Raw genomic sequence first — 18,456 nt, 5'->3', positions numbered from 1 at the left:
GAGAGATGTATATTAACCTCCCATTTAAAAAAACTAATTTATTTATTTTAATTGGAGGCTAATTACTTTACAATATTGTGGTTAACTTCCCATTTTGATGGTAGCTTTTTCAGTTCCCTCTTGCTTCCTGGTAGCTCAGTGGTAAAGAATCTGCCTGCCAATGCAGGAGACATGGGTTCAATCCCTGGGTTGGGAAGATCCCCTGGAGAAAGAAATGGCAATCCACTCCAGTATTCTTACCTGGAAAATCCCATGGACAGAGAAACCTGGCAGGCTACAGTCCATGGGGTTGCAAAAAAGTCAGACGGACGTGACTTAACGACTAAACAACAACAGCAACTTGATTTGTAGGTATTTTCATTACAATATTTTCCTGAATTTTGAGTAATAAGTATTTGTAATTTTATAACTCAATGAACCATCTTTCCTAAAATATCTTCTTGTGGGCAGGAAGCCCATAAGATGTTTCATCTGAGTCTTGACACCCCACGACTAACGTGGAACAAACTGTCCATCAGAGCTCGGGTTTGGACACTCATATTGTCTGAGCTGTGGTTCTTTTCAGTGGATAATCCTTACACTTTTGACTGGATAGTGTTAGTTGCTTAGCTGTGTTTGACTCCTTTTGACTCTGTGGACTGTAGCCACCAGTATACCTGTAATTGAATTTCAGTGAAGGACTAAAGATTTCTTGGGCTTTGGTCTCTCCTTTAAATCCTAGTACTGTGTTTGTCAATTGGGAGAAAATGAAAGGTCACAGGTTTTCTGTGATGCAAATCTATCTGGCTTTCTTATTTGTGCCTCAGTATTTTTTTGAATTATATTTTTCAAAATGTGATAGGCCATCTGCCATAAAAATATATCACTGAAGTCATTGCGTATAAAAGCATTTTTTAATGCCTTGTTTTCATTTATGAATTTCTAGGAAACATTCTACCCTATGGTATGGGCATGGTGGTGGTGGTGAGGCAGGGAGCAGGTTTCTTCTTTAAGATGTTAATGATAGGTTTAGTATAATTATGAAATTATGATTTCTTCTTTGGCATATGAGTTATTAAGTAGTATCTTTAAATTTCCAAAAGGTATCAGGATTAAAGATTATCTTTTGTTGTTGACTTCATATTTAATTTCCTTGAGGTCAGAAATCATGGTCTGTATGAGAATGGGTTTCTTTGAAATCTACTGAGACTTGCATTATAACCTAGTACACAATCATTTGGTGGGGTGGGCAGTAAATGTTCCAATTGGATATAGAATTCTACATATGTTCATTAAATTTGACCTATTTTGTTCAACTTGTCTTATATTTAGTAATTTTTTATCTGCTTATACTATTAATAATTGAAAGAAGTATGTTGTTTCCCCTCTTTTTTTTTTACAAATTCTATTTTATTTCTTGACTACACCTATCAGTATAGTGCTAATTTACATAGATTACATCATATTTTCTCTTTAAATTGAAGTACAGTTAATATTAAAGGAAATCAACCCTGAATATTCATTGGAAAGACTGATGCTGAAGCTGAAGCTTCAGTACTTTGGCTACCTGATGCAAAGAGCCAACTCATTGGAAAAGACCCTGATGCTGGGAAAGACTGAAGACAAAAGGAGAAGAGGGCAGCAGAGGATGAGATGGTTAGATAGCATCATTGACTCAATGGACATGAATTTGAACAAACTCTGGGAGATAGTGGAGGACAGGGAAACCTGGTGTGCTGCAGTCCAGGGGCTTGCACAGAGTTGGACACATCTCAGTGACTAAACAACAATAATAGTTAATATACATTATTATATGTTACATATAGTTATATGTAAGATATACAATATAGTTATTTACAATTATTAAAGGTTAGACTCCATTTAGAATTGACAGTGATAGAGTTAGTCACTCAGTCATGTCCATACCACCAGGCTCCCCTGTCCATGGAATTCTCCAGGCAAGAATACTGGAGTGGGTAGCCATTCCCTTCTCCAGGGGATCTTCCCGACCCAAGGATTGAACCCAGGTCTCCTGTATTGCAGGCAGAATATCATCTGAGCCACCACGGAAGCCCAGACTTCTTTTATAGTTATTATAAAATATTGGCTATATTCCCTGTGTTGTATGTATCCTTTTGGCTTATTTTATATGATCTCCCATTTTGATGGTAATTTTTCATTCTCTCTCTAGTTGTACATAATCTTCTGTTATATATTTGGAGGGATTTTCTGAGTGCATGTTAATAAAATATACTTGATTTTTTAACTCTGTGTAGTATTATCTTTTATAATGATTTTATTATTTTGAAATTTTATTTTTTAGATATTAATATAACTGTCTCAACTTTATTGTGGTTTTCATTTACCTGGTATATCTTTTTTCCATCTTTTTACTTTCAGTCTTTCATGATCTTTCTGTTTTAAATGTGTCCCTTGTGAAATGGCACATACCATTTTTAAATTTTATGTAGTCTTTTAACCTCTGTATTTTAAAGTATGAGTTTTACTTATACATTTAAAAATGTTAATTGATCTATTGAAGCTTTTTTTTTAAACCATCTTTTGTTTTCTATTTATTTCATTTTTCTATGGTTTTTCTCCTTGCCTTTAACTTTTTTTTCCTCATTCTATTTTCCCATTGCTGACTCTACAACATCACATCTCAAGTGATCTGGCTAGTAACAGGGTTAACACTGGAAACAGCAATCTATCATCTAAGGTGAGGTTGAGGATGGAATGTAGCTTTACCGAAAGTAGTCAGATTGGCAAGTGATAGGGCAGAGGAGACAAGAAGCTGATGGAGGTCATGGCTTATATATTCTCCTTGGGGATGAGAATTAAGAGTATTTCCTCAAGACTACCTAATAAAGGGCCTGTGAAAGAGGCTTAACATCTTATAATTCAGTCAAGAACAAGAAATAGTGAAGTCAAGAAAATGTTGATACTTTCAGAACCTGTGTAGCTTGGCTGTGATGTTTATATGCTCTATTATCTGTTAATAATTAGTTTAATTACTTTTTATTACCTTTGTCATGCTGATGGATTCTAAAAGCCCATCAAGCTCCTCTGTCCATAGGATTTCCCAGTCAAGAACACTGGAGTGGGGGGTTTCCCAGGTGGCTCAGTGGTAAAGAACCTACCTATCAATGCAGGAATACTGGAGTGGGTTGCCGTTTCCTTCTCCAGGGGATCTTCCTGACCTAGGGATCAAACCTGGGTCTCCTGCATTGCAGACGGATTCTTTACCATCTGAGCCACCAAGGAAGCCACCAACTGAATTAAATGCAAGTAAAAAGACTTATAGATGACAGTGAGGATACAGCTGAGGTTAGAGACCAGGAATTATTTAGGACCTGGGTAAAGGAGCAGACAAGGCAGACTATAGCCTTGGTACAGGTTTGGGATTTTGATGGACACTTGCTGCAGTGGGATGAAGGTGCATGGATATGGAAGATACTGGTGAGAGTGGTTCAAATGTTGCACTATCTGGAGTCCAGGATGGATAGGGAAGGAAGATAGATCAATGGGAGGCGAGTAGACCAAGAGAAAATGGAGGGAGGGATCAAGAGACTGTGGTCTTGATAAGGCTGTAGGTAGGTATAGTGGGGGTAAGCTGTAATTGAAAAGTAGGGATTCTGAATTCAAAATTTCAGAGATGGGCAGTCCTGGTTGGTCAACTCCATGAGTGAAAAATAAAGGGAAGATGTACAGTATTAGCAGTTCCATTTTGTTATCGTGCTATCTGACTACTCAATGACACTCTTACTTCCTTGGCTTTTACTACTAGTTGGTCTCATTATTGTGCCAGGTGCTTGTCTCATCACAGAACTCTTTTGCCTCTCCATAAATATCAGATTTCTAATATATTTGGTTTTACTTTCATTTCCAGTGTGTCTGTGCCATCCTTGGTCTTTATTTTTTAATAAAAATTTATTTATTTTAATTGGAGGCTAATTACTTTACAATATTGTATTGGTTTTGCCATACATTGACATGAATCCACCACGGTGTACATGTGTTCCCCATCCTGAACCCCCCTCCCACCTCCCTCCCCATCCCATCCCTCTGGGTCATCCCAGTGCACCAGCCCTGAGCACCCTGTATCATGCATTGAACCTGGACTGGCGATTTGTTTCACATATGATAATATACATGTTTCAATGCCATTCTCCCAAACCATCCCACCCTCACCCTCTCCCACAGAGTCAAAAAGACTGTTCTATACATCTGTGTCTCTTTTGCTGTCTTGCATACAGGGTTCTCGTTACCATCTTTCTAAATTCCATATGTATGCATTCAGTTCAGTTCAGTCCCTCAGTCATGTCTGACTCTTTGCGACCCCATGAATTGCAGCACGCCAGGCCTCCCTGTCCATCATCAACTCCCGAAATTTACTCAAACTCATGTCCATCAAGTCGGTGAGGCCATCCAGCCTTCTCCTCCTGCTCCCAATCCCTCCCAGTATCAGGGTCTTTTCCAGGGAGACGACTCTTCACATGAGGTGGCCAGAGTATTGGAGTTTCAGCTTCAGCATCAGTCCTTCCAATGAACACCCAGGACTGATCTCTTTTAGGATGGACTGGTTGGATCTCCTTGCAGTCGAAGGGACTCTCAAGAGTCTTCTCCAACACCACAGTTAAAAAGCATCAATTTTTTGGCACTCAGCTTTCTTCACAGCCAACTCTCACATCCATACATGACCACTGGAAAAACCATAGCCTTGACTAGATGGACCTTTGTTGGCAAAGTAATGTCTCTGCTTTTAAATATGCTATCTAGGTTGGTCATAACTTTCCTTCCAAGGAGTAAGCGTCTTTTAATTTCATGGCTGCAGTCACTATCTGCAGTGATTTTGGAGCCCCCCAAAATAAAGTCAGCCACTGTTTCCACTGTTTCCCCATCTATTTCCCATGAAGTGATGGGACCAGATGCCATTATCTTAGTTTTCTGAATGTTGAGCTTTAAGCCAACTTTTTCACTCTCCTCTTTCACTTTCATCAAGAGGCTCTTTAGTTCTTCACTTTCTGCCATAAAGGTGGTGTCATCTGCATATCTGAGGTTATTGATATTTCTTCCGGCAATCTTGATTCCAGCTTGTGCTTCTTCCAGCCCAGCATTTCTCATGATGTACTCTGCATATAAGTTAAATAAGCAGGGTGACAATATATAGCCTTGACGTACTCCTTTTCCTATTTGGAACCAGTCTGTTGGTCCATGTCCAGTTCTAACTGTTTTTTCCTGACCTGTGTATAGGTTTCTCAAGAGACAGGTCAGGTGGTCTGGGATGCCCATCTCTTTCAGAATTTTCCACAGTTTATTGTGATCCACACAGTCAAAGACTTTGGCATAGTCAATAAAGGAGAAATAAATGTTTTTCAGGAACTCTCTTGCTTTTTCGATGATCCCGCAGATGTTGGCAATTTGATCTCTGGTTCCTCTGCCTTTTCTAAATCCAGCTTGAACATCTGGAAGTTCACGGTTCACGTATTACTGAAGCCTGGCTTGGAGAATTTTGAGCATTACTTTGCTAGCGTGTGAGATGAGTGCAATTGTGTGGTAGTTTGAGCATTCTTTGGCATTGCCTTTCTTTGGAATTGGAATGAAAACTGACCTTTTCCAGTCCTGTGGCCACTGCTGAGTTTTCCAAATTTGCTGGCATATTGAGTGCAGCACTTTCACAGCATCATCTTTTAGAATATGAAATAGCTCAACTGTAATTTCATCACCTCCACTAGCTTTGCTCGTAGTGATGCTTTCTAAGGCCCACCTGACTTCACATTTCAGGATGTCTGGCTCTAGGTGAGTGATCACACCATTGTGATTATCTGGGTTGTGAAGATCTTTTTTGTACAGTTCTTCTGTGTATTCTTGCCACCTCTTCTTAATATCTTCTGCTTCTGTTAGGTCCATACCATTTCTGTCCTTTATTGAACTCATCTTTGCATGAAATATTCCCTTGGTATTACTTAACTTTTTTGAAGAGACCTCTAGTCTTTCCCATTCTGTTGTTTTCCTCTATTTCTTTGCATTGATCACTGAGGGAGGCTTTCTTATTGCTCCTTGCTCTTCTTTGGAACTTTGCATTCAAATGGGAATATCTTTCCTTTTCTCCTTTGCTTCTCGCTTCTCTTCTTTTCACAGCTATTTGTAAGGCCCCCTCAGACAACCATTTTGCCTTTTTGCATTTCTTTTCCATGGGGATGGTCTTGATCCCCATCTCCTGTACAATGTCACGAACCTCCATCCATAGTTCATCAGACACTCTGTCTATCAGATCTAGTCCCTTAAATCTATTTCTCACTTCCACTGTATAGTCATAAGGGATTTGATTTAGGTCATACCTGAATGGTCTAGTGGTTTTCCCTACTTTCTTCAATCTTAAGTCTGAATTTGGCAATAAGGAGTTCATGATCTGAGCCACAGTCAACTCCTGGTCTTGTTTTTGCTGACTGTATAGAGCTTCTCCATCTTTGGCTGCAAAGAATATAATCAATCTGATTTCAGTATTGACCATCTGGTGATGTCCATGTGTAGAGTCTTTTCTTGTGTTGTTGTTCAATTCCAGAGAAATAAACGACCCAATTAAAAAATGGGCCAAAGAACTAAACATACATTTCTCCAAAGAAGACATGCAGATGGCTAACAAACACATGAAAAGATGCTCAACATCACTCATTATTAGAGAAATGCAAATCAAAACCACAACGAGGTACCATTTCATGCCAGTCAGAATGGCTGCTATCCAAAAGTCTACAAACAATAAACGCTGCAGAGGGTGTGGAGAAAAGGGAACCCTCTTACACTTTTGGTGGAAATGCAAACTAGTACAGCCACTATGGAGAACAGTGTGGAAATTCCTTAAAAAACTGGAAATAGAACTGCCATATGACCCAGCAATCCCACTGCTGGGCATACACACCGAGGAAACCAGAATTGAAAGAGACACATGTACCCCAATGTTCATCACAGCACTGTTTATAATAGCCAGGACATGGAAGCAACCTAGATGTCCATCAGTAGATGAATGGATAAGAAAGCTGTGGTACATATAAACAATGGAATATTACTCAGCCATTAAAAATAAACATTTGAATCAGTTCTGCTGGGGTGGATGAAACTGGAGCCTATTATACAGAATGAAGTAAGCCAGAAAGAAAAACACCAATACAGTATATTAACGTATATGTTAGCCATCTGTATATCTTCTTTGGAGAAATGTCTGTTTAGTTCTTTGGCCCATTTTTTGATTGGGTCGTTTATTTTTCTGGAATTGAGCTGCAGGTGTTGCTTGTATATTTTTGAGATTAATTCTTTGTCAGCTGCTTCAGTTGCTCTTATTTTTTCCCATGCTGAAGGCTGTCTTTTCACCTTGCTTATAGTTTCCTTTTTTGTGCAAAAGCTTTTAAGTTTCATTTGGTCCCATTTGTTTATTTTTGCTTTTATTTTCAATATTCTTGAAGGTGTGTCATAGAGGATCCTGTCAGAGAGTGTTTGCCTACGTTTTCCTCTAGGACTTTTATCGCTTCTGGTCTTACATTTAGATCTTTAATCCATTTTGAGTTTATTTTTGTGTATGGTGTTAGAAAGTGTTCTAGTTTCATTCTTTTACAAGTGGTTGACCAGTTTTCCCAGCACCACTTGTTAAAGAGATTGCCTTTTCTCCACTGTATATTCTTGCCTCCTTTGTCAAATATAAGGTGTCCATAGGTGCGTGGATTTATCTTTGGGCTTTCTATTTTTTTCCATTCATCTATATTTGTGTCTTTGTGCCAGTACCTTACTGTCTTGACTGTGGCTTTGTAGTAGAGCCTGAAGTCAGGCAGGTTGATTCCTCCAGTTCCATTCTTCTTTCTCAAGATTGCTTTGGCTATTTGAGGTTTTTTTTTTTTTTTTTGTATTTCCATACAAATTGTGAAATTATTTGTTCTAGTTCTGTGAAAAATACCATTGGTAGCTTGATAGGGATTGCATTGAATCTATAGATTGCTTTGGATAGTATAGTCATTTTCACAATATTGATTCTTCCAACCCATGAGCAAGGTATTTTTCTCCATCTATTTGTGTCCTCTTTGACTTCATCTTTTTTATTCCTCTTTGATTTCTTTCACCAGTGTTTTATAGTTTTCTATATATAGGTCTTTTGTTTCTTTAGGTAGATATATTCCTAAGTATTTTATTCTTTTCTTTGCAATGGTGAATGGAATTGTTTCCTTAATTTCTCTTTCTGTTCTCATTGTTAGTGTATAGGAATGCAAGGGATTTCTGTGTGTTGATTTTATATCCTGCAACTTTACTATATTCATTGATTAGCTCTAGTAATTTTCTGGTGGAGTCTTTAGGGTTTTCTATGTAGAGGATCATGTCATCTGCAAACAGTGTGAAGAGAGTTTTACTTCTTCTTTTCCAATCTGGATTCCTTTTATTTCTTTTTCTTCTCTGATTGCTGTGGCTAAAACTTCCAAAATTATGTTTAATAGTAGTGGTGAGAGTGGACACCCTTGTCTTGTTCCTGACTTTAGGAGAAATGCTTTTAATTTTTCACCATTGAGGAAAATGTTTGCTGTGGGTTTGCCATATATTGCTTTTATTATGTTGAAGTATGTTCCTTCTATTCCTGCTTTCTGGAGGGTTTTTTTTTTTTAATCATAAATGGTTGTTGAATTTTGTCAAAGGCTTTCTCTGCATCTATTGAGATAATCATATGGTTTTTATCTTTCAATTTGTTAATGTGGTATATTAACATTGATTGATTTGCAGATATTGAAGAATCCTTGCATCTCTGGGATAAAGCCCACTTGGTCATGATGTATGATCTTTTTAATATGTTGTTGGATTCTGTTTGCTAGAATTTTGTTAAGTATTTTTGCATCTATGTTCATCAGTGATATTGGCCTGTAGTTTTCTTTTTTTGTGGCATCTTTGTCAGGTTTTGGTATTAGGGTGATGGTGGCCTCATAGAATGAATTTGGCAGTTTACCTTCCTCTGCAATTTTCTGGAAGAGTTTGAGTAGGATAGGTGTTAGCTCTTCTCTAAATTTTTGGTAGAATTCAGCTGTGAAGCCGTCTGGTCCTGGGCTTTTGTTTGTTGGAAGATTTCTGATTACAGTTTCAATTTCCATGCTTGTGATGGGTCTGTTAAGATTTTCTTGGTCTTTAGTTGCCAGTCAATTGGTGATACCTAGTTTATCCAGGAGCCGCTGATTTTTTTGGCTAGTTCTTCAACCTAATCACACATATGGGAATTCATTTCCATAGTGCTTTTGATTGCTGTGTTCAATATTTTATAATTTTTTTGGCCATGGTCCTGCCTGGATAGAGCCAGTGGAGCACGAGCACTTGAATGCAGTTGCCTGGGCTTGAATCCTAGCAACTTCAATTACTCTCTGTTTATTCTTGGTGAGTTAACCTAACCTCTCCTGAGTCCTCATCTGTAAAATGTGGATAATAATAATACCTCATTCTTGCAGTTGTTGTGAGCAATAAATTAATGTATGTCAAGTACTTGTTGCCTGGCATGTAATAAATTCTCAATGAATGGAACTATTGGTGTTGATAATGACAGTGATGATGATCAACAGTAATGGTGGCATATGCAACAACACAATGTGCCAAATACAGTGTTAGGTGCTGGACCAGATACATAGAAGAATATTGAAAAAGTCCTTGTTCTCATGGAGAGTATATGTTCTCCTTGGTGATAAAAATTAAGAATATTTCCTCAAGACTTCCTAACAAAGGGCCTATAAAAGAGGCTTAGCATTTTATAGTTCAATAAAGACCAAGAAATAATGAAATCAAGAAAGTGTTGATATTTCCAGAACCTGTGTAGCTTTGGTATGTTGTTTGTGCGCAGTCGTGTCTGACTCTTTGCAACCCCATGGACTGTAGCCCATCAGGCTCCTCTGCCCATGGGATTCTCCAGGCAGGAATACTGGAGTGAGTTGCCATCACTTTCTTTGTACTCTCTATTATTGTCTCGTTGGTAATTGGTTTTATTTATTTATTTTTTACATTCATTTACATTTTTATTTTATTTATTTATTTTTTAATTTTTATTAGTTGGAGGCTAATTACTTTACAATATTGTAGTGGTTTTTGTCATACATTGACATGAATCAGCCATGGATATACATATATTCCCCATCCCGATCCCCCCTCCCACCTCCCTCTCCACCCCATCCCTCTGGGTCTTCCCAGTGCACCAGGTCTGAGCACTTGTCTCATGCATCCAACCTGGGCTGGTGATCTGTTTCACCCTAGATAATATACATGTTTCGATGCTGTTCTCTCAAAACATCCCACCCTCGCCTTCTCCCACAGAGTCCAAAAGTCTATTCTATACATCTGTGTCTCTTTTTCTGTTTTGCATATAGGGTTATCATTACCATCTTTCTAAATTCCATATATATGTGTTAGTGTACTGTAATGGTCTTTATCTTTCTGACTTACTTCACTCTGTATAATGGGCTCCAGTTTCATCCATCTCATTAGAACTGATTCAAATGAATTCTTTTTAATGGCTGAGTAATATTCCATGGTGTATGTGTACCACAACTTCCTTATCCATTCGTCTGCTGATGGGCATCTAGGTTGCTTCCATGTCCTGGCTATGATAAACAGTGCTGCGATGAACATTGGGGTGCACGTGTCTCTTTCAGATCTGGTTTCCTCGGTGTGTATGCCCAGAAGTGAGATTGCTGGGTCATATGGCAGTTCTATTTCCAGTTTTTTAAGAAATCTCCATACTGTTCTCCATAGCGGCTGTACTAGTTTGCATTCCCACCAACAGTGTAAGAGGGTTCCCTTTTCTCCACACCCTCTCCAGCATTTATTGCTTGTAGACTTTTGGATAGCAGCCATCCTGACTGGCGTGTAATGGTACCTCATTGTGGTTTTGATTTGCATTTCTCTGATAGTGAGTGATGTTGAGCATCTTTTCATGTGTTTGTTAGCCATCTGTATGTCTTCCTTGGAGAAATGTCTGTTTAGTTCTTTGGCCCATTTTTTGATTGGGTCATTTATTTTTCTGGAGTTGAGCCATAGGAGTTGCTTGTATATTTTTGAGATTAATCCTTTGTCTGTTGCTTTGTTTGCTATTATTTTCTCCCAATCTGAGGGCTGTCTTTTCACCTTGCTTATAGTTTCCTTTGTTGTGCAAAAGCTTTTAAGTTTCATTAGGTCCCATTTGTTTATTTTTGCTTTTGTTTCCAATATTCTGGGATGTGGGTCATAGAGGATCCTGCTGTGATTTATGTCGGAGAGTGTTTTGCCTATGTTCTCCTCTAGGAGTTTTATAGTTTCTGGTCTTACATTTAGATCTTTAATCCATTTTGAGTTTATTTTTGTGTATGGTGTTAGAGAGTGTTCTAGTTTCATTCTTTTTACAAGTGGTTGACCAGTTTTCCCAGCACCACTTGTTAAAGAGGTTGTCTTTTTTCCATTGTATATTCTTGCCTCCTTTGTCAAAGATAAGGTGACCATAGGTTTGTGGATTTATCTCTGGGCTTTCTATTCTGTTCCATTGATCTATATTTCTGTCTTTGTGCCAGTACCATACTGTCTTGATGACTGTGGCTTTGTAGTATAATCTGAAGTCAGGCAGGTTGATTCCTCCAGTTCCATTCTTCTTTCTCAAGATTGCTTTGGCTATTCGAGGTTTTTTGTATTTCCATACAAATTGTGAAATTATTTGTTCTAGTTCTGTGAAAAATACCATTGGTGGTAATTAGTTTTAAAAAGTCAAAGCACATGTGTAACTTCAAGGGAGAGCAGCGAAGGTAAGTATGATCCTCAGTTCCTTTCTCATACTCAGTCCTTCCTGGGCTTTTTGACTCTAATATGACTACAACAAAACTTCTTGCCTTACTTCTATACCCGTTTCTTCTCTTACAGCCCCTGTCACTGTTACAACTCTTACTAGCCAGGTGTTTAACTTTGACATGCATACTAGGCATCTTTGCCTTCACCTTCATTCTTTCCATTCAGTCAGTCACTCCACTTTGTCAGTTCTACTTTTCAAACCTATTTGTATCCTCTTGTCTTCCTGTTCTGGTTTAGGTCTGCCCTGCAGCAGATGCAGTGAGTACATGTATTCCAAATGTGTGTTCCAAACACTGATGGGACTTTTAGCACACAATATTCAATTTTCTTGATACCTTTGAGAAGTAGTTCATTTTGTAGTTGAAAACCCAGAAGATGAGAGAGATACATTGACTTTGCCCAGTTGGTTAAAAGCATAGTTAAATAAACTTAGGTTGTCTTTTTGTCCAGTAATCTCTCTGTCTTCTTTGAATGTTTTCTTTCCTGAAATTTAAAAGTAAGACTTATATGTAAAAAAAAATCAGAGCTATATAAAATAAAAAGTAAAAGTTGCCCCCCTCAGTTCTGCTTCTCAAGAGGAACCAATGATAATGGGTTTTGTTCTAGATTTTTTTCTTTGCATATACAAATGTATAGATAGATACTTTAGCAAACAAATCATTCAAGTATAGTCCTAAAATGACTCTTATTTTTCACTCAGGATCTATGTTCATACAGATTGACCATATTTTAAAAATGGATACATAGTATGCCATCATATGGAAATATTGTTTTGTTTAATGATTTCTCTATTAAAGAACTTGTTTTTGCTCTTACAAATAATATTGCAGTAACTTTCTTGTACATACACCTTGCATACACATTTATGTGAATATTTTTATTAGCTAGATTCTTAGATGTGGTATTGCTTGCTTTTGGAGTATGCACATTTTACAATGTGTTATCTGTTATTGAATCTGAAGCTCTGATAATTTGGCCACCTGATGCAAAGAACTGACTCATTGGAAAAGACCCTGATGCTAGGAAAGATTGAAGGCAGGAGAAGGGGATGACAGAGGATGAGATGTTTGGATGGCATCACTGACTCGATGGACATGAGTTTGAGCAAACTCCTGAAGTTGGTGAAGGACAGGGAAGCCTGGCGTGCTGCAGCCCATGGGGTTGCAAAGAGTCAGACTTGATTGAGCAACTGAACAACAATGTGTTTCTGTACTTCAATTTGTCTTTTGAACCAGCCTTTCATACTATAGCTAGAGTGATCTTTGTAAAACAAATTTGAGTATGTGATTTCCCAACATAAAAAACAAAGCAACAACAAAGGTGTTTGATGGATTTCTATTCTCTGTGTCATCAACTTAAAAATTCTTAATTTTTAAGAGTATTTGAGAATTACATAATCAGTTTTCCAGCTATATTTCCTACCATTGTCCCCAACGAACAAACATATACTCTGTTCTATAAGGCAAAATCCACCTGTTCTATAAAACCTTCCACATGTGTATAGTTCTCTCTCTTCTCTGTGTAGGCAAGATAGAACTAATTACTCCCTTCTCTAAGTTCCCATAACAGTTTATTAACAGTTTATTATCCCTCTAAGTGTTCTTAGTACACTGTACTGTGTTTGTGTGTACATTTCTCCTCTACTACTCTGTGATCTTCTTCAGCACAGGAACTGTGCCTCACTCATCTTTGTATCTGTAGCACTTTGCACAATGCCTGTCAGAGTGGGTTCTCAACAAATATGAGTGAAATAGGTGAATATATTCTTGAGGTAGTGTTAGCAATAAGAACTTTGGGAGATAGAGTAGGTGATGGCCATTTTGAAGTGTAGCAGAAAGCTGACTGAATCCAGGACTCTGGTCAGGAAAGGTTTGGAAGGAAATAGGCTTCAACTGGCAGAGATCCCTGTGTGGTATTCTCCACTACAGAGATCAGCTGTCTGATTATTTGGCTTAATAGATATATGACTTGAGAACATTAAGAGTATTGAAAATTAGATAATTGAGGATCCACTTGGTGGAAGGAGAATTTGACTGAGCTGTTGTATCCTCTTTCCAGACTAAGATGCTCATGTTGAAAGACCCAATTGTTTGCCAGAGTCATGAATAAATTTTTCTTCTTGAAAAATTAGTCTCTTCATTTTCAGGGTAGGATTCACCTGGAAGTAGGAATGGTAAATTGGTCACATAGTTCTATGTTGTTTCTTTAGCCTAATTCAAAGGGGAAATAGTAAATTATCTGTATAAGATTAGTTTTTATCTTATTTCAGGCAAATCTGGTGGCCTGGTAGCTTTGAAGAAAGAAGAGTAGAAGGAAAAACTAGGACAAGTCATGTCGGAGATACTTGATCTCTCTTTTCTGTCTGAGGTGGAAAGGGATTTGATCCTCAGTGTTCTACAACGAGATGAGGAACTCCGAAAAGCAGATGAGAAAAGGATTAGGTAAGAGTCCCAGAAAAATCATGTTCCCAGGCCCTTAACCAATGATACCTGGACTTTTCCTTATACTTCTTATCTGACTTTCAGAGGAACTTGTGTATGAGGTTTACAGCTCCTCACTGGGTCAGGTTGGGCTCTGTTGCTTTCACAGAACTAAATAGTCTTACTGTCTCCACCCCTCAACCCATCTCTCTCCAGCCCATGCAGCCTCCAAATCACTTGTGCTTCTCTTTTGGGTATTGGCAGGCGACTGAAGAATGAGTTACTGGAGATAAAAAGGAAAGGAGCCAAAAGGGGCAGCCAGCGCTATAGCAATCGGACCTGCGCCCGGTGCCAGGAGAGCCTGGGCCGTTTGACTCCCAAGACCAACACTTGTTGGGGTTGTAATCACCTGGTGTGTCGGGACTGCCGCGTTCAGGAAAGTAGCGGTGCCTGGAAGTGCAAGGTGTGCACCAAGGAAATGTGAGTGTTACTTAGAGCTGAGAGAAGAAAGGGGGCCCCAGTTATAGTTAGCATTTCTCCCCTTGTCCTTTATTAGTTGAATATCAAGGGCCATTTTTTTTTCATTTATTTTTATTTGTTGAAGGCTAATTACTTTACAATATTGTAGTGGTTTTTGCCATACATTGACATGAATCAGCCATGGATTTACATATGTTCCCCATTCTGATCAAGGGCCATTTTTTAAAAATCCATCTCTCATTTTCTTTTATTCCTTCCCAGAGAGCTGAAGAAGGCAACTGGAGACTGGTTTTATGACCAGAAAGTGAATCGCTTTGCTTACCACACGGGCAGTGAGATAATCAGGATGTCCCTGCGCCGCAAACCTGCAGGTACCAGATCTGTTGGGTTATGGTTCCTTGAGGTGCTTGACCTCATTCATAGACCCTATGGTGTGGAATCTTAGTGTATTCTTACTGGTTGTGTGTCTTCCTTCACTCCATGGGCTCAACCCATTGTGGGCAACATAAAGACTGTGTTGCCATCCTTTCTGCAAGCATGCTGTGTTCCCCTCCCCCCATATCCTCCCCCACCCCCATCATCACCCATATGCCATGCTTTTGTTTGTCTTGAAGTGAATAAAAGAGAGACAGTGGAACAGTCTCTCCTTCATCAGTCACAATTGGGTGATATCTGGCCAGGAAGAAAGATCATTCAGGAGCAACAGAAGGAGCCCAGGTAAGAACCAAGCAATCATTTAAAGAAATGACTGCACATGCCTCTAATTGTTTTGTTTTTTAACTTCTATTTATAAAATAATAGATGTTCATTGTAGGAAAGTTTGGAAATTACAGAAAAGAGTAAACAAGGAAGAAAAAAAATTCCTAATCCTGTAACCCACATATAAACATCAACATTTTGGTATATTTACTTTTTTCTTTATAAGAACAATTTGAAGACAAAATGCAAATAACACAAACTCATTATTAAATTTAACCAGTATAGAAAGCAATAAAGAAAACAACAAATCACCCAAAACCTTACTACCCCAGTATTCATATTATATGAAGTTATTTCAGTTATGTTTTTTGCATATATATAGATAGAGGAATAGGTGGATGGATAGATCAAAAAACTTTTATAATATTGGATCATAATATAATAAAAGCTTTGGTTCATTTTACTTGAATTTAATAGAATAAACACTGAACTAAAATACAAGAATCACTAATCTTCAGATGAATGTTTCTTTACTGTAAAGGATATTAGTCATTAATATCCATCTAAACTTAATAAAAAATATTATGAAAACCAGTGAGCAGTTAGTCATTTTTGTATAGTATCTTTCTGGTCATAGCCTTATCAAGCTATAATTCAGACCATATAATTCACCCATTACTAGTGTACAATGAAGTAGATTTTACAGAATTTGTGCAACCATCACCTCAATTGATTTTAGAACTTTTTATTACCTTAAAAAGAAACTCTCGTACCCTTTAGCTATCACTGCCTCTCACCCACCTCCATATCATTCCCCATCCCTAAACAGTCTCTGATCTACTTTTAATTTCTATGTTGGACATTTTATTTAAACAGAATCATAAAATATGTGGTCCTTTGTGACTGTTTTTTCTCACTTAGCATAATGTTTTCAAGATTCATCCATGTTGTAGCATGTATCAGTACTTCATTTCTTTTTATTGCCAAATAATATTCCATTATATGTAAATACCCCCATTTGTTTATCCATTCATCTGTTGATAGATGTTTCGGTTTGTTCTACTTTTTGGACCAATGCTATTATGAACATTTGTAATGAGTTTTTATGTGGACATGTTAGTCACTCAGTCGTGTCTGACTCTGCAACCCCATGGACTGTAGCCTGCCAGGCTCCTCTGTCCATAGAATTCTCCAGGCAAGAATACTGGAGTGGGTAGCCATTCCCTTCTCCAGGGGATCTTCCTGACCCAGGGATTGAATCTGGGTCTTCTGCACTGCAGGCAGATTCTTTACTGTCTGAGCCACTATACTTTAATTAAAAAAAAATGAAAAATAACGAAATAAAATACTTAGGGAAAAAAGGAATTGCTTTTTATATACTTCTTTTCTATAACCCAAAGGAGGGCTTACCAAGGCATAGAGATACCAAGGGAACACTTCATGCAAAGATGGGCTCAATAAAAGGACAGAAATGGTATGGACCTAACAGAAGCAGAAGATATTAAGAAGAGGTGGCAAGAATACACAGAAGAACTATACAAAAAAGATCTTCATGACCCAGATAACCACAATGGTGTGATCACTCACCTAGAACCAGACATCCTGGAATGCAAAGTCAAGTGGGCCTTAGGAAGCATCACTACGAACAAAGCTAGTGGAGGTGATGGAATTCCAGTTGAGCTATTTCAAATCCTAAAAGATGATGCCAGCAAATTTGGAAAACTCAGCAGCAGCCACAGGACTGGAAAAGGTCAGTTTTCATTCCAATCCCTAAGAAAGGCAATGCCAAAGAATGTTCAAACTACTGCACAATTGCACTAGCAAAGTAATGCTCAAAATTCTCCAAACTAGGCTTCAACAGTACGTGAACCAAGAACTTCCAGATGTTCAAGCTGGATTTAGAAAAGGCAGAGGAACCAGAGATCAAATTGCCAACATCTGTTGGATCATAGAAAAAGCAAGAGAGGTTCCAGAAAAATATCTACTTCTGCTTTATTGACTACGCCAAAGCCTTTGACTGTGTGGATCACAACAAACTGTGGAAAATTCTTAAAGAGATGGGAATACCAGACCACCTTACCTGCCTCCTGACAAATCTGTATGCAGGTTAAGAAGCAACTGTTAGAATTGGATATGAAACAACAGACTGGTTCCAAATCAGGAAAGGAGTATGTCAAGGCTGTATATTGTCACCCTGCTTATTTAACTTATATGCAGAGTACATCATGCAAAATGCCAGGCTGGATGAAGCACAAGCTGGAATCAAGATTGCTGGGAGAAATATCAATAACCTCAGATATGCAGATGATACCACCCTTATGGCAGAAATAGAAGAACTAAAGAGCCTCTTACTAAAAGTGAAAGAGGAGAATTTAAAAGCTGGCTTACAACTCAACATTCAGAAAACTAAGGTCAGGGCATCTGGTCCCATCACTTTATGGCAAATAGATGGGGAAACAATGGAAACAGTGAGAGACTATTTTGGGGGGGGCTCCAAAATCACTGCAGGTGGTGACTGTAGCCATGAAATTAAAAGATGCTTGCTCTTTGGAAGAAAAGCTGTGATCAACCTAGACAGCATATTAAAAAGCAGAGACATTACTTTGCTGACAAAGGTCCATCTAGTCAAAGCTGTGGTTTTTCCAGTAGTCATGTGTGGATGTGAGAGTTGGATTATAAAGAAGCTGAGCAGCGAATTATTTTTTTTGAACTATGGTGTTGGAGAAGACTCTTGAGAGTCCCTTGGACTGCAAGGAGATCCAACCAGTCCATCCTAAAGGAAATCAGTCCTGAATATTCACTGGAAGGACTGATGCTGAAGCTGAAACTCCAATACTTTGGCCACCTGATATGAAGAACTGACTCATTTGAAAAGACCCTGATGCTGGGAAAGATTGAAGGCAGGAGGAGAAGGGGACGACAGAGGATGAGATGGTTGGATGGCATCACTGACTTGATGGACATGAATTTGTGCAAGCTATAGGAGTTGGTGTTAGGGAATCCTGGCATGCTGCAATCCATGGGGTAGCAAAGAGTTAGACATGACTGAGCAACTGAA

At 38.4% G+C, this 18,456-nt stretch overlaps 1 protein-coding gene across 2 annotated transcripts in view; it reads left to right on the top strand.

Moving 5' to 3' along the window:
- Positions 1-18,456, top strand: part of SYTL4 (synaptotagmin like 4) — a 72,112-nt gene that overhangs the window by 23,664 nt on the left and 29,992 nt on the right. For both annotated transcript variants that reach the window (XM_070464662.1, XM_070464663.1), the window contains exons 2-5: positions 14,069-14,240; positions 14,484-14,699; positions 14,961-15,070; positions 15,314-15,416. In XM_070464662.1, the coding sequence (XP_070320763.1) occupies positions 14,131-14,240; positions 14,484-14,699; positions 14,961-15,070; positions 15,314-15,416 (539 nt within the window). In that variant the 5' untranslated portion in view covers positions 14,069-14,130. The remainder of the gene's footprint in view (positions 1-14,068; positions 14,241-14,483; positions 14,700-14,960; positions 15,071-15,313; positions 15,417-18,456) is intronic.

This window comes from Odocoileus virginianus, unplaced genomic scaffold (assembly GCF_023699985.2).
Source record: "Odocoileus virginianus isolate 20LAN1187 ecotype Illinois unplaced genomic scaffold, Ovbor_1.2 Unplaced_Contig_53, whole genome shotgun sequence".
In the NCBI taxonomy this organism is placed as follows: domain Eukaryota; kingdom Metazoa; phylum Chordata; class Mammalia; order Artiodactyla; family Cervidae; genus Odocoileus; species Odocoileus virginianus.
This window is presented reverse-complemented; position numbering and strand designations above follow the sequence as displayed.